The sequence below is a fragment of the Vitis riparia genome, chromosome 14 (genome assembly GCF_004353265.1).
Source record: "Vitis riparia cultivar Riparia Gloire de Montpellier isolate 1030 chromosome 14, EGFV_Vit.rip_1.0, whole genome shotgun sequence".
NCBI lineage: Eukaryota > Viridiplantae > Streptophyta > Magnoliopsida > Vitales > Vitaceae > Vitis > Vitis riparia.
In genome coordinates this window covers 21,985,508-22,000,761 of record NC_048444.1, presented here as the reverse complement: position 1 = coordinate 22,000,761, position 15,254 = coordinate 21,985,508, and the positions used below count along the sequence as shown (strand labels likewise).

The window sequence follows — 15,254 nt, the reverse complement described above, 5'->3', positions numbered from 1 at the left end:
AGTAGGGGAAGGGAAAGGAGCACTGGGGAGTCACCACTCACTTTGTGAGAATGCTGTCTCGCTTTAAGTTTTTGGTGAAGGAAATGGGTTGCAGCTGGGTTCAGGGGGAACTGTGTTGTGCTTCTGGGGGTGTTTCTCTGTTTTTGGGTTCTCTTGAATCCCTGATAGGGTCAGTACAAATTTCTGGGGGGGTGGTCGATGTAAGGGGGGTTGGCGGTTGCCTTCGTGTTTACCTTGTGGCCTTTTTTGTATACTATGTGTGTACTTTGTGCACCATTTTGCATGCGCTTTTAATATATTCTCCTAATTTACTTATCAAAAAAAAAAAAAAAAAAAACCGATTCTGATCCTGATCCTGGAGAATATAAAGATGCAACTAGATACTCAAAAATGAAATGACAAACACACCTGCATTATGACAACCTTTCCAACATAGATGTGTTATTTTATCCTAGATGTGTTATTTTATCAATGAAGTAACAACAATATATAATACCTCACATTCGGTGATAAGAGAGGAACTGTAAAGCCTGATAATATGGGCAACAGACCGCAAGACCAAGCGACGGAAAGAAGGCTCTCCTGCTTCTCCTTCAACCTGATTCAACGTAAAATATAATGAAGGGGTATTCTAAAGATACCACATAAAAGTCCTCAATGGATCAACAGATTTCATAAGACAGTAACACTTAATTTTTCACAAGAGAAAATACCTCAGCATTGGTACGAAGAGAAGTCATAAGAAGCGAACATATCTGGTGACGTAGGACCTGTTGAGCATCCAAGCAATCTTTTCAATTGTAAAGTTTTACTAGCATACCCAAACAAAATAACAGAAAAGACTTGATCCAAGTAATTTTTATGATCACCTGCTCATATGAAACCAAGGTTCTGAAGACAACTACATAATTGGACAGAACAAACCTGAAGATGGACAAAACATCAAGGAAAATTTAAATCAAGGTATTAAAAATCCTAATGTTTGGTTGAGTAGTAGCACAAAACTTTGTCTTTACATATTAGAAAAGTCCTTTGTGAGAATTTATTTCTCTTGAAATGACAGTAAAACAGGCATTCAACAGGCATGCAAGATATAGCTTTCTGCATATCCAATTGTAAAATGTCCTTGGATTTGATCCAAAACCTTGCAATGCTTACTATGGTAAATATAATAAACATGTTCACATGAGAAGAAATAGCAACCTATAATTCATAGAAGTAACAGATATGGAAGTTTCATAAAATGAAATGTCTTTTGAATTCAGCTGTATGACTTTAGTAACTAAAAGATTTCTATTTAGAATGAAGTGGTTTTATGGTCAGATTAGTCTTGGATGCAACTTTGACAACTCCATGAATATAATTTCAGACATTTGAACAAAAGGATACATGCTGACACTTGGACAATTGGTACTGCATTCTTTGTTTAGTCTTGTTGACGCCACAGGTTCTCTTTTTTTTTTTTTTTTTCCTCAAGAAACAGCTACTGACCAAGAGTTCCACATCCTCCAAACCACATGCTTTAACTTTGGAAATGCTAGCTCCATATCCTCAAAACTTATTCCATTTTTTCCATTGCTTTAGTTCCCTAGTTTACATTGGTGGCAGCCCACATTGCATAAGGTGTCATTGCACTTTGTTTTCACTATGAAATTCTTGCCACTTCCAGCAAGTTAACACTTCTAATTTCATTCCCAATGTCAATTCCAAATTCATAATCTTTTTTTTTTTTTTTTTTGATCAGAATAATCTTTTTTTTTTCTTTTATCAGAAATAAACATATGTATTAATTGAGAATAAATAGAACATGGAAGGATTAGAAATCCTCCTCAAGAAATACAAACCTGATAAAAAAGAATTAAGTAAACCTCAACCATACAATGGGGCTATTTTTTTTTTTTTTTTTTTTTGATAGATAAAAGGATGTATATACAAGTGTAACAACTATTCACCCTGTAGACCTAGCCCTAAGGTGTACAAATCGAAAGCCAACTAAGTTGAATTACACTCAAAGGGTAGGGTTTAAAAACGTCTTTACAATAAGCCCAAAAAGAAACAGGAAAATGAGGCAAATCCCACATCGTCTCCGGTGTCTTCCAAGTATCCTCAAAAATCCTAGCATTTCTGTCTCTCCACACAGTCCACAACAAAGAAAGACACGCGATCCTCCAAAAGGTCTTGCCTCTAATGGAGTTCCTAAAACACTTGAAGGAAATGACCATCATATCACAAATACTACTTGGTTGAACCCACGCCATCCTTGCCTATGAGAAAACCCTATGTCACAATCCCAAAGCAATCGGATAATGTAAAAAGAGATGATCAACCGTCTCACTACTCCTCCTACATAGGATGCACCAATCAGAGCTAAGAGCTTTGAAAGGCCTTCTCAACTGTAGCATGTTATTGGTATTTACCTTCTTATGTGTCATTAACCAGGCAAAGGTCGAGGGTGTCAAAGGACGGCTTTGTTGTCCACACTTCTTTCCTTATTTTAGCTCACCCTTCTTTCCTTATTTTAATCCACAATTGTTTCCTTCAAAGGACAGCTTTGCTGTCCACACTTCTTTCCTTATTTTAGCCCACAATTGTTTCCTTATTTCTCCATTTATTATTCTATACAGTTAGCATACATTATTTGACAGATTATAGTTTACATGTATAGGACTAGAATCATGCGAGAATTTATTTGCTTTCCATGTATAGCATCCTTGTAAAGTCTATATATAATATACAAAACTCAAGGCCAAGGTATTCGGTCATTCACACAATATTTTGACATGGTATCAGAGCAAGGTTGCTAATTTTTCTTCCCTCAAATTCTTTTCTGTCTTCTCGGTTTCGGAGGTGCCTCTCATGTTTTTCAGTCAAATCTGTGTTGATCCGTGCTGCACCCAACCACAACCATTTTTCTCGGTATTTCTATGGCTGTCGTGGGTCAGTTTTCTTCTGGGATTTTTTTTTTGTCCATCCTTTTGTCTCGGGTTCTATTTATTTTCTATGGATTCCGCACCTGTGTGTGTTAAGTTTACAGGCACAAATTATTCTACCTGGGCCTTTCAGTTTGAACTTTTTCTCAAAGGAAAAGACCTTTGGGGTCATATTGATGGCACGGATGTTGAAAAACCATCCACTTTTGACAAATCTCAAGATGTTGGGTCTTCTCCTTCATGGGTTGTGCTTGATGCACGCATCATGTCTTGGCTTCTTGGTTCAGTGGAGCCTCATATTGTCACCCACTTGCGGCCCCATCGCTCCACTCAATCTATGTGGGCTTACTTGAAGAAAGTTTATCATCAGGATAACGATGCTCGTCGCTTTCAGTTAGAACATGCGATTGCCATGTTTCAACATGGTAGTCTTTCCATCCAGGACTACTACTCGGCATTTCTGACTCTTTGGCATGAATATGCTGATTTGGTTACAACGGATGTTCCTATTACAGCGCTCTCAACTATTCAGACTATTCACGCAACTACCCGGCGTGATCAATTTCTTATGAAACTACGTTCGGAATATGAATCTGTCCGCTCCTCTTTACTGAACAGATCTCCTATTCCCTCTCTTGATATTTGTTTTGGTGAGTTACTTCGCGAAGAGCAACGCCTTAGTACTCGCTATTCTGGAGCAATCTCATGGCAGTTTCAGGATGGCAACTGTAGCTTATGCTGCCCAAGGATGCGGACCACCTATGCATTCTAAAAACTTGCAGTGTTTCTGCCGCAAGGAATATGGGCATATTGTTGCCACTTGTCCTAAGAAGTTTTGTTCTTATTGCAAGAAGGGTCACATTATCAAAGAATGTCGTATTCGCCCCCAGAATCGTCAGGCCCAAGCATTTCAAACATCGGTTATTGTCCCTCCTGTAGCAACTTCTGCAGCACACGACTCTCCTTCAGTTGCGTGCTCTGTTCCTGCACCTCCTGCACCAGATTACTGCACCCCAGAAATGGTGCAACGGATGTTAATTTCAGCATTATCAGCAATGGGGTTCCAAGGTAACAATTCTACTGAACTTTGGTACGTGGACTCGGGGGCCTCTAATCACATGACTAATAATCCCACCGCTTTGTGTCATGTTCGGCCCTACGCTGGTCAATCTTCCATTCAGACTGCCAATGGCAGCTCTTTGCCCATAGCTGCTATCGGCGATGCCTCTTCTAAGTTCACTGATGTGTTTCTTGCTCATCAGCTTTCCACGAATCTTATTTCTGTTGGCCAATTAGTTGATAAAAATTGTGCTGTTAATTTTTTTGGGAATGGTTGTGTTGTGCAGGACTAGGTAACGGGGGAGCCGATCACGAAGGGACCTAAAGTGGGGCGCTTGTTTCCACTATTTTTACCTGTTCCAGATTTTTCTCCACTTTCTTCTATTAAGTCTTTTGCTTGTAATAATGTTTCAGATCTTAGTATGGTGTGGCATCGTCGTTTAGGTCATCCCAATACTCAGATCTTATCTCATGTATTGAACTCTGATTTACCTAGTAATAAGGATCGTTCTTCTTTATCTCTTGAGTGTGATTCTTGCAAACTTGGTAAAAGTAAAACTCTTCCCTTCCCTTTACATGCAAGTAGAGCATCTCACTGCTTTGATCTTATTCATAGTGATGTTTGGGGACCTTCCCCAGTTAGTTCACATGAGAAATTTAAATATTATGTGACTTTCATTGATGATCATAGCAGGTTTACTTGGGTCTACTTTCTTCGCTCTAAATCTGAGGTCTTTCATACTTTCACTGAATTTTCTACTTCTATTAAGACATTACGCACAGATTCCGGTGGTGAGTATTTGTCTACTGAGTTTCAAGCATTCTTGGCTTCTAAGGGTATTATTCATCAACGTTCATGTCTCTCTACTCCTCAACAAAATGGAGTTGCCGAACGCAAAAATCGTCATCTCCTAGATGTGGTACGTACTCTCTTGTTAGAATCTTCTGTTCCATCTATGTTCTGGGTAGAGGCTCTGAAAACTACTACTCACTTGATTAATCGTTTACCTTCTCAAGTCCTACATATGAAGTCTCCCTATTTCCGCTTATTTGCTAAGCAACCTAGTTATGATCACCTTCGTATTTTTGGTTGCGTATGCTTTGTTCATTTACCTCCTCATGAGTGACATAAATTATCTGCTCAATCTGTTCGATGTGCTTTCTTAGGATATAATATGTGTCAAAAGGGATTTGTTTGCTATGATCCTACATTACATCGTACACGTATTTCTAGGAATGTTATTTTCTTTGAAAATCAACATTTCTTTCCTGTATCCTCTTCTACTGTGTCATCCTCTTCTACTGTGGTCCTCCCCTCCTTTGAGCAGCAGTTCTCAGATCTTCATCTAGTCAGTTCTCGCTTTCAACCAGGTATTGTATATACGAGACGTTCCCGCCCACAGTCTCTTTCGGTGGCTCACCCGATATCTGATCCTACCACGCTCCAGATTCAGTCAGTTGCAGCACCTCCAACACCTTTAGTACGTCGCTCTCCTCGAGTGTCTGTACCTCCGAATAGGTATGGATTTCCATCTTCCCGTTCTGGCAATTCTATTTCAGCCCTTACTGCTGCATTGCCCAATTTTGATATTCCCACATGCTACTCACATGCTGCCAAGCATGATTGTTAGCGACAAGCTATACAGGAAAAAATTGCTGCTCTAGGCCAATCACACTTGGGACATTGAGCCCTGTCCTCCCACTATTGTTCCTCTGGGTTGCAAATGGGTTTACTTAGTCAAGGTCCGATCTGATGGAAGTTTGGATCGTTACAAAGCTCGGCTTGTTGCACTTGGGAATAATCAGGAATATGGTGTCAATTATGAAGAGACCTTTGCCCCTGTGGCTAAAATGACTATTGTTCGTACGATTCTAGCTCTTGCTGCTTCCAGTGATTGGCCACTACATCAGATGGATGTAAAAAATGTTTTTCTTCATGGGGATCTTAAAGAGTGTATTTATATGAAGCCACCCCCGGGATTGTTTCCCTCTCCGACTTCACATGTGTGTAACCTTCGTCACTCTCTTTATGGTCTCAAACAGGCTCCGAGGCTTGGTTTGATAAATTCCGCACCACTTTATTACAATTTTCATTCAGGCAGAGCAAGTATGACACTTCCTTGTTCCTTCGGAAATCAGACATGGGTATTGTTGTTCTTTTGGTTTATGTTGATGATATTGTGATCACTGGTTCCGATTCTGCTTTACTTGGTCAGCTCAAAACTCATCTCTCCGAGTCCTTTCATATGAAAGATCTTGGGTCTCTCACATATTTTCTTGGTCTTGAGGTGCATCATAGTCCCTCTGGTATTTCCCTCAATCAACATAAGTATGCGAGTGACTTGGTGGCTACAGCTGGTCTACAAGGGGCTACTTCTGTTGATACTCCCATGGAATTAAATGTCAAGCTTCGCAAAAAGGAGGGCGACTTACTTGCTGATCCCAGTTTATACAGGAAGTTGGTGGGTAGCCTTGTTTATCTCACCATTACTAGACCGGACATTTCTTTTGTTGTACAGCAAGTCAGCCAGTTCCTTCAAACTCCTCGTCATCTTCATTTGGCTGCTGTCCGTAGGATCATACGCTATGTTCAAGGCACTTCTACACGTGGCTTGTTCTTCCCTGCAGGCAATTCTACTCGCCTTGCTGCTTATAGTGATGTTGATTGGGCTGGTTGTGCGGATACCCGTCGCTCCATCACTGGTTGGTGTGTGTTCTTAGGTAATGCATTGATCTCTTGGAAAAGTAAGAAGCAAGACAGAGTCTCTAAGTCATCTACGGAATCTGAGTACCGAGCGATGTCTCTTGCTTGTTCTGAAATCATTTGGCTTCGAGGTTTGCTTGCGGAGTTAGATTTTTCTAAGACCGATCCTACACCTCTACATGCCGATAATACAAGTGCTATTCAGATCACGGCCAATCATGTCTATTATGAGCACACAAAGCATATTGAAGTGGATTGCCACTCTATCCGTGAAGCCTTTCAAGCTCGTGTTATCACTCTTCCACATATTTCCACTAACTTACAAATTGCTGATATCTTCACCAAGGCTCTCCCTCGTCATCGACATTGCTTGCTAAGTAGCAAATTGATGCTTGTTGATCAACCTGCATCAATTTGAGGGGGGCTGTCAAAGGACAGCTTTGTTGTCCACACTTCTTTCCTTATTTTAGCCCGCCCTTCTTTCCTTATTTTAGCCAACAATTGTTTCCTTATTTCTCCATTTATTATTTTGTACAGTTAGCATACATTATTTGACAGATTATAGTTTACATGTATAGGACTAGAATCATGCGAGAATTTATTTGCTTTCCATGTATAGCATCCTTGTAAAGTCTATATATAATATACAAAACTCAAGGCCAAGGTATTCGGTCATTCACACAATATTTTGACAGAAGGGACTCTTGATTTCCACAAAAAAATTAGTTAGGTAAAAAGAAACAAAATATGAGAAATTGGATAACGCTAAAAGAAAATATTTTAGTAAGAAAACTCTTGAAGAAGACGATACCCAATCTTTTGCATCTAGAATAGAAGGAATCAAATGAACATGAGAAAGTAAGGGCATTAGTCTTTCAAGATCCTCAATCTCCACATTTGTTAGATTGCAATGAAAGATAGGATCTCAAGACAAAGAAGTGTTGTTACCCAATATGGCTGAAATGGAAAGGTTTTTAGTTGTGGTGACCCTGAAAAGTCTTGGAAATTGTAAGCATAAAGGTTGGTCCCCCCACCACAAATCTTGCCAAAAACGAATTTTGATCCCATCAACCACCACGAAGCGAGTGTATAGAAAAAACCTGGAGAATATGTGCAATGGCCTTCCAATTGGCAACAATGTGACCATCTGATTATATTATTGGCGTCCCATCCATTAGAATGTGTCTCATAGATACTCAAATTCATAAACTTATTCATTCTCAGAAGTTTCATAATTTCATAATCTTAATCATATTAAACCTTCTTCAACCTCAAATAAAGGGAAATTAATTCTTTGGGCTAGGCCACTTACTACCAAACTGCCACTGCAGTTGAACCCAAGAACGGAATCCACAGATCTAAATCTAAATAGAAGGTAAGTCCAACTAAACACTAGCCCTTCCAGTTTTCCAATAACAATAAGAATGAAAAACTACAAAGAAAAGTAGCCATGGGAACACATGACAAAAATCATTCTAGCATTTATTCTGTTAAAATCTCTTAATCACAGCTGGAAATTTCTTTTTTTTTCATAGGTAAATAAAGAGAGTATTATATAAAATGAGTGCCAAAACAAGCACTCCAAAGTACACAGGACCCAGAGGTCTTTTATATACAGGACAATCACTGTAGCACATAATTTTCTTTATCAAAAACAAACTTATTCATTTAATCGCTACTGGAAATTGCCAGTCTCCTCAGTGTTAACCCCATTCAGTACACAGACAAGATCAAGTTGTCAGCTAAAACCTCCTTCTGAACAGAAGCAGTGGAATGTACTAAATAACATTAATGGCTTCAGAGATTCAGCTGAGAATGATATATTTATGTCCAACCCAAAGTCTTTTATATATAAAGGACAATCACTGTAGCACATAATTTTCTTCATCAGAAACAAACTAATTCATACATATGGATTTGCATACAACAGCTGATTAAAAAGGAAAAAGAAAAACCTTTTTGCGAGCAAGAAGAATACATCTATTATATAAACAGTTCAAGAATTTAACAAAATCATGTACGAGGCAGAGGATAATGAAGTAGAAGAATACAGCCACACAAAGCACCCACATAAAAGGGAAAAGGAAAGGAAAAAAAAAATATAGGAGAAGAGCTACCACAAAAGTTATGCATTCGACATTTTTCAACACCAATTTAAGTCTAATCTACTCTCTCACAACTTCAAATTCAACATAAAATTCAACTTGGATTTGATAATTTGCCCATCAATAAAATTTTTTGAGTAAATAGACTAAATCCCTGACCTTAAATTTAGCTAGGAAACATTAGCCACAACATAGTGGAGTGCATACAGCATTTTTCATCCTCAGTCAAATTAGCGCAATGCAAACACAACTCATCAAGCTTGTGTTAAAACTGAGAAGGAATTCCATCAAATAGACCTCCCCAATACCATTAACCAAGAACTCATGTTTGCATATAATTACAAGTTTATATCATCGAGTCAACACAATTTTAGAGTGTTTTAAGTATAAGTCAGCTTCTCTTCACACAGACTTCTCTAATTCAAAAAGAAAAAAAAAAAAAGAAAAGGAAAAAAAAATGAATATTAAGGAAAATATTTCAAACAACACTCAAGCTGTCAAACTTCAAAAAGCAGTACAAGAGGAAACAATATTTGTAAGATTGCAAGAAAATCAGTTTCCTGAGAGTGGTATATGATCATGACACTCCAAAATCAAAATTAAAAAGATACAAAAAAAAAATATTAGCAAAGATAGGTTTCTTTTCTTATAAACAGAGACAGATTCCTCACTCAAGTATATCAAGCGCAAACGTCCTTTGAATAGAATTGACACGTAACCAAATTGCCTGAAGAATAAAGGTAAATACATTGTCCATCAGTTGAAAAATATGTAGAATGAAATGTCATTTATATGTTATAAACAGTATCATGATTGGTAAACAGGATTGACAAATGGAACTATTAATAAATATGAAGAAGTTCCTAAGGGAACCAAGAGTATCGACACCAGCTAATATATCCGGCTAGAGAAGACAGTTCACTAGTTCTACAAGGAAATATTAACAAAAATGATAACAATTAACAAATTTGATACAGCTCCAAACATCAACCAAAGCAATGGACACCAGATGTGGGGACTGGTTAAGAGAATAGTCTAATAGTTTCAAATTAGCACATACAGATCCACCTGCAGCAAGAGCTGTCAGGTCTTCAAGCAAACGAAGCCCCAGCTTTGCAGCTTTGGTTAGAGTCTCCCTCATTAATGATGGCCGTCCAGAGATAAATTCATACTCCAATGACCTGTTAAAATGTTGAAATTTCATTTGGAGAACAGACAAATAAGCAGGTCTACATAAAGTATGCACACCCACCATCACTGGCATCTGAATATACCAAAATACTGATTAAACAGACACAGGAACACAAAAAATGACACACCCAAGCAAAATGTTGGCTAGATAGACAATCAGAGATACAAAGAAAGTGGATAATGGCAAAATGATTGCAACAGCTTACGTACTCTGAGCGGTTGATATTGCGATTAATATCACCAGTAACTGAACTAGTACGAGAGATGTAACCCCCAGAACCAAACTTCCCTAGTGGAAGTGATTCAGCACAAACCATGTGATCAAATACCAAGGCTACAGCTTGCCTGAAGGTTGCTGCAGCAGTACTGCAAATGACTCACATGAAATATATTATCAAATAGTCTTGAGAAAAAATAAGGGTAACATCTCTATCATGTTAGAGCAGTCAATAATGAAAAGACTAAATGTAACTCTCAATTGAATATCATTTGGTAACAGTTTAACTTACTTCCGCACACTGTCAGAGGACCGATTGTTTTCAAGAAGCCGTAGACAGATACCAAGACCTTGAGCCATGTTATCCTGAGATTTACAACAAGAGTTAAGGCCAAAAGATTCCATACCCCAAGCTGCAAAGGAAAAACTGGAGGTGCACTGAATGAACCCAAATCCATGCTTTAGTTATCCTGGTCTGAGAACATTCTTCACAAACCATCACTTTTGTCTATGTCATAAATTTTTATTAACAAGGAAAGAATTTTTAAAGGAATAATATGCAAGCACCAAATTTGAGCAACTTGTACCAAGTTATCTATCACATGTTCAAGGCAAATTGCAAGAAGCTTGTTGTCTCAGAATGTTTTCAATTAGAAGGAAAATATTGATCAGATTATGGTGGTAGATTACTGTCTAACAAATCTGGTCTACAAAGGACCTCATAAAGAAAAAGTCAGCATTTTCAGTTCAGTTCAATAGAATGAATGTCAATAACTAGTATCACTATCAGATATATTTCAAGTAGGCCGAAAAGATTTTAAACTCATAAAATGGACAATAGCTGTCATCGACAACAGAACACTCCTCAATCCTGGGGGCTAAGGCATGAAAAGTCCAACTCAACTCACGCCCCTCATTCTTCCCAGTGGAACAGATGAGATTGAACTGTGGCTCTAAGATAGATTTAGGAAACTGAACGACATATACATTTTTGATAGGAAACCACGCAAGAATATATTGATAGAAAAAGAAGTACACAAGGAGGATGAGGAATCCTCCCTCCAAAAAAAACTAAACAACATGAAAAAATAACAATACACTAGGTCGTCCCATTGGAACTATTGGAACTACACACTAATAGCCAATCAAGTTGTAATACGTTAAGGGGGGTGCCCTTAAAACCCGCTGAACAAAACGCCCAAAAGGACGCAAGGAAATGAATGGAATCCCAAAGATTCCCTGAATTCCTAGCCTTGTCCTCAAATATCCAATGTATATGTCGTCTGAACGACATATACATTGGATATCTGATTTGGATGGAGAAGAATATTGCTCATCAAAGAGATGACAAAAACAAAACATGTGTCAGATTTGAGTTCAGTAAGTGGAGTAGAAATATGAACCACATGTGCACAGGCTCAACTCATGAAAATTTTCATATAAATTCATTTGCTAATCAAATTAGCCAAGTTCATGCTCAAGTTTGAAGCTTGATTTTCTTAACAAGTCAAGATCAAGCAACTTCAATTAGCCTTGTGAACACTAGAGGCAATGATGTGCAATTATCTTATATAACCTAGTAAAAAATTCACTCTAATGATCACTTTGGGAAATCACCAGATAATAAATCAGAAAAATGGTATGATAAAGAATTGAAGAATCTTTCTATTTCTCTGTTTTTTTTCCTTTGATAGGCAAAAGAACAAATTGTATAGGCTTTTAAAACATGTCATAGTAAAAAATTAAAATTACTATAAGGGAAGATATACTCCATCTAGAAATAAAATAAAAATAAAAAGGAATGCCCATATAATACAAGCCTAAGTAACCTTTTGGAGCTTGTTTTACTAATGTTTGGCCAAGCTTAAGCTTACTTGAGCCAAGCTCCACTAGAGCCTGATATCAAGCTCAAGCTTGATATATATGCAAACAAACAAGCCTGATATAAATGCAAACAAACAAGCCTGATCTAAATGCAAACAAGCAATCTTGAACAGTCTAACACTTATCTTGGCTCAGCTTGCCTACACCATTAACAGTCAGTTTACACATTCCAGGCATATATAGTATGAACTCTTACCACTATTTAACAAATACTTCGAGTTTTAGCAGAAAATGAAATTGTATAACTTTGATCACCTCATTTTCAGGATGTAAACGCGACTGATATATTATTAGTATCGTTTGTAGGGTCTTGAGCTGAACACTGTCGTCTGCCATTTCAGCATGCTGGAGAGGGGAAAAAAGACACAATATAAGATTTCAAGTAGAAAATTAAATTGGTCATGAAGATCAGAATTGGAATTATGTAAATGCTTATGAGGGAGAACACATGTCTCATCAAAAACATCCAAAAAGAAAAAGAAAATTGATACATTATGAATAATCCCTTATAAGCTGCTCTTCAATGGGAAAGTCTTACTTGTAAGCACCAATCATACATTAACCATTTCACAAATACTTTAATCAAACATTAGTTGGATGACACTTCTTTAAGAAATTTTGCCACAGATGTAATATCCCAGAATTATCCAAAACAGAATTAAATAATATCCATAAATATTTTCAAAAATGTATTAATCTAATTTGTCCTCAAAAGAGCCTCTTAACTAATCAATAAATTGTAAATGGAGAGTTACAGATCATAAACTGAAGCTTTCAACTAATCAAATTATAATATGAAGTACACAAGAAGAGATGTCGATACAAGCCCAATTCATTAGTTAAAATTATATCCGCAAACACAAATATATACATATACATATATAAGTACACACTGCACATAAGTACAAACATACATAAATACATAAGTATATACATACAAACACACACACACACATACATACATACATAGGTACACATATAAGTATATACATATATAACTTCATATAAACACAAGCACACACGTATACATAAACAGAGAGTTATAGATTACCCTAGCTTTAGTGTAGGGTGCAAAATGCACCATATAAAAGCTCTCAACTAATAAGATTATAAACCCTTGTAAGAGTTTTGTCTTTGACCTCTTCAGGCTTGTTCTCAATTAGCTCTTTATTCACAACTCTTTTACATTCACCCTCGGAAGTTAAGGAGGTTGGCCAAAAACACTTTGGAAGTAGGGCTAGCACCAATTGAAAAAGTAGTTAAATTGAACTTTGATTGAATGTGCTTTGGCACCCTAAGGCAACTTGGGATTGGTGGTGTGATTAGAGATCATTGAGGTTCGGTAATGAAAGCATACTCTAAACCCATAGGTGATAGATTTGCTATTAAGGCCGAGGTTGTAGTGCTTTTGGAGGGCCTTGTAGAAGCAAAAGCTTTGGGTTTGTCCAATTTTGTGGTGGAGGGGGATTCTGTTGTTGTTATCTCATGGGTAGTTAAAAAGGAAAGAGGTTCATGAAGACTTGATAGGTAGTCGTGCCAAACATTCGATATCTTTATAGAGTTGGGATGCCTTATTCAATGGATTCCCACTTGGCTAATCAGCAAGCAGATAGGCTAGCTAAAAGAGTAGCAAAACGACTGGTATCTTTTGTTGGTGATTATATGCCTCCTTGAGTACATCAAATGTTGTTTCACTTTTGGTTTTTCTCCTATTTGTTCAGTTATATGGATCCATGTAAAGGATTTCATTCCCTAGTCTTGATCCAAACTTGTACATTGTGGAAGGATATCTTGTCCTTGTTCTTTTCAATTAATAGAAAAGATACTTGTCTATCCCGGCTGGTATGGTTGTGGTGAGTTCGATGGAGAGGAAGACGTTGAAGGTCTTGGTGGAGAGGAAGACCTTCTTGATTAGGTTGGAAGGCGAGCAAGGAGGCGAATGGTGTTCGATGACAGAGATAAGTAAAGGCTCTGTTTTTGCATTAGGTTTTGAAAAGGAAGCAATTGGGTGGATGGTTGAATATTTGACAAAAGCCTTAGCATTGAAGAGTCATATGAGTTTCAACAAAAAATTCAGGGAAAAATGCAGGGTCCATCTGATGGAAGTTGGCTTCAACAACCATGGAAGGTTCATAAGGATCTCGGAGTTTGCTACCAATAGAAAATCTTCCATTCTGATCATTCCTGAGGGCGACAAAGGCAAAGGTTGGGAGAATATTAAAAAAGCGCTATCTTCAATGTTGGTGGTCCCCTATCCGAATGCAGTAGAAAAAGGAAGGAATATTAGAGGGGAAAGCTGGCCTCACAATAACGTGGGCTCTATGCACAGATCCTATGCGAAGGCAGTCAGTGATGAAGGACCAAGAGGAGGTAGTCTAGTTCCAGTTGGGAGGTGGGCGCGAGCTGTGGTATGTGAAAGCAAGTTTGATAGAGAGAATTGGGCTGAGGTTGGAAGATCGGTGGCGAGAAGCTTAGGGTAGAAAGGCGTTGTAACGATTGTACCCATTTCAGCTGGAAATTCTGTATTTTTCGTTGAAACAATTGAGGAAGCTATATTTCTCCATGATTTGAGGAATTTAAAGGTTGGGGAAAGGAATATAATCCAGTTGCGAAGATGGTCGCTAAAGGAAAATGCGGAAATAGATGGGAAGTTTAGAGAAGGATGGATCGAATTACGAGGGTTGCCATTTCACCTATGGTCGGCGGTACATCTGAAGAAGATTGTGGAGCAATGGGGGACGGTAAATGAAATTGATTGGCGAACGTTGAAGTTGTTTGATCTTAGCAGGGCGAGGTTAAAGATCGCAATGAAGGATAGGGCAATCCTTCCAGCTCTATTAGAGGTGATTGATGGGGATTAGGTGTTCACAGCCGTCGTCGTAGTGGTTGGAGATGAAGAAAGACGGAGAGGTAGCGAAAAGGGTGAGCCGACTCGAGTGGTTGTCGCTTCTCACTCGGAGACAAGTGGAGGAAGACGAGGAGAAAGAGGCAGATTAACGGCGGGGGGAAGATACCGTGTTGGGGAAGATAACAGACGAAGGAAGGAGGGAGAAAGGGGTAAGGCTATGCTTACCTCAGCCGGCAAACGTGGCAAGGGCTGCTAGCTCCCATCGCAGTCTCGTTTGAATTCAAATAAGTCAACAGATGGGCTGGACGGGATTGAA

At 38.2% G+C, this 15,254-nt stretch overlaps 1 protein-coding gene across 1 annotated transcript in view; it reads right to left on the bottom strand.

Moving 5' to 3' along the window:
- The window catches only part of LOC117929677 (protein MON2 homolog), a 101,040-nt gene that overhangs the window by 73,599 nt on the left and 12,187 nt on the right, over nt 1-15,254 (bottom strand). The window contains exons 3-10 of the mRNA XM_034850043.1: nt 12,346-12,435; nt 10,499-10,572; nt 10,200-10,355; nt 9,859-9,979; nt 9,470-9,525; nt 870-924; nt 714-770; nt 497-598 (exon numbers count right to left, since the gene is read on the bottom strand). Coding sequence (XP_034705934.1) covers nt 497-598; nt 714-770; nt 870-924; nt 9,470-9,525; nt 9,859-9,979; nt 10,200-10,355; nt 10,499-10,572; nt 12,346-12,435 — 711 coding nt within the window. The remainder of the gene's footprint in view (nt 1-496; nt 599-713; nt 771-869; nt 925-9,469; nt 9,526-9,858; nt 9,980-10,199; nt 10,356-10,498; nt 10,573-12,345; nt 12,436-15,254) is intronic.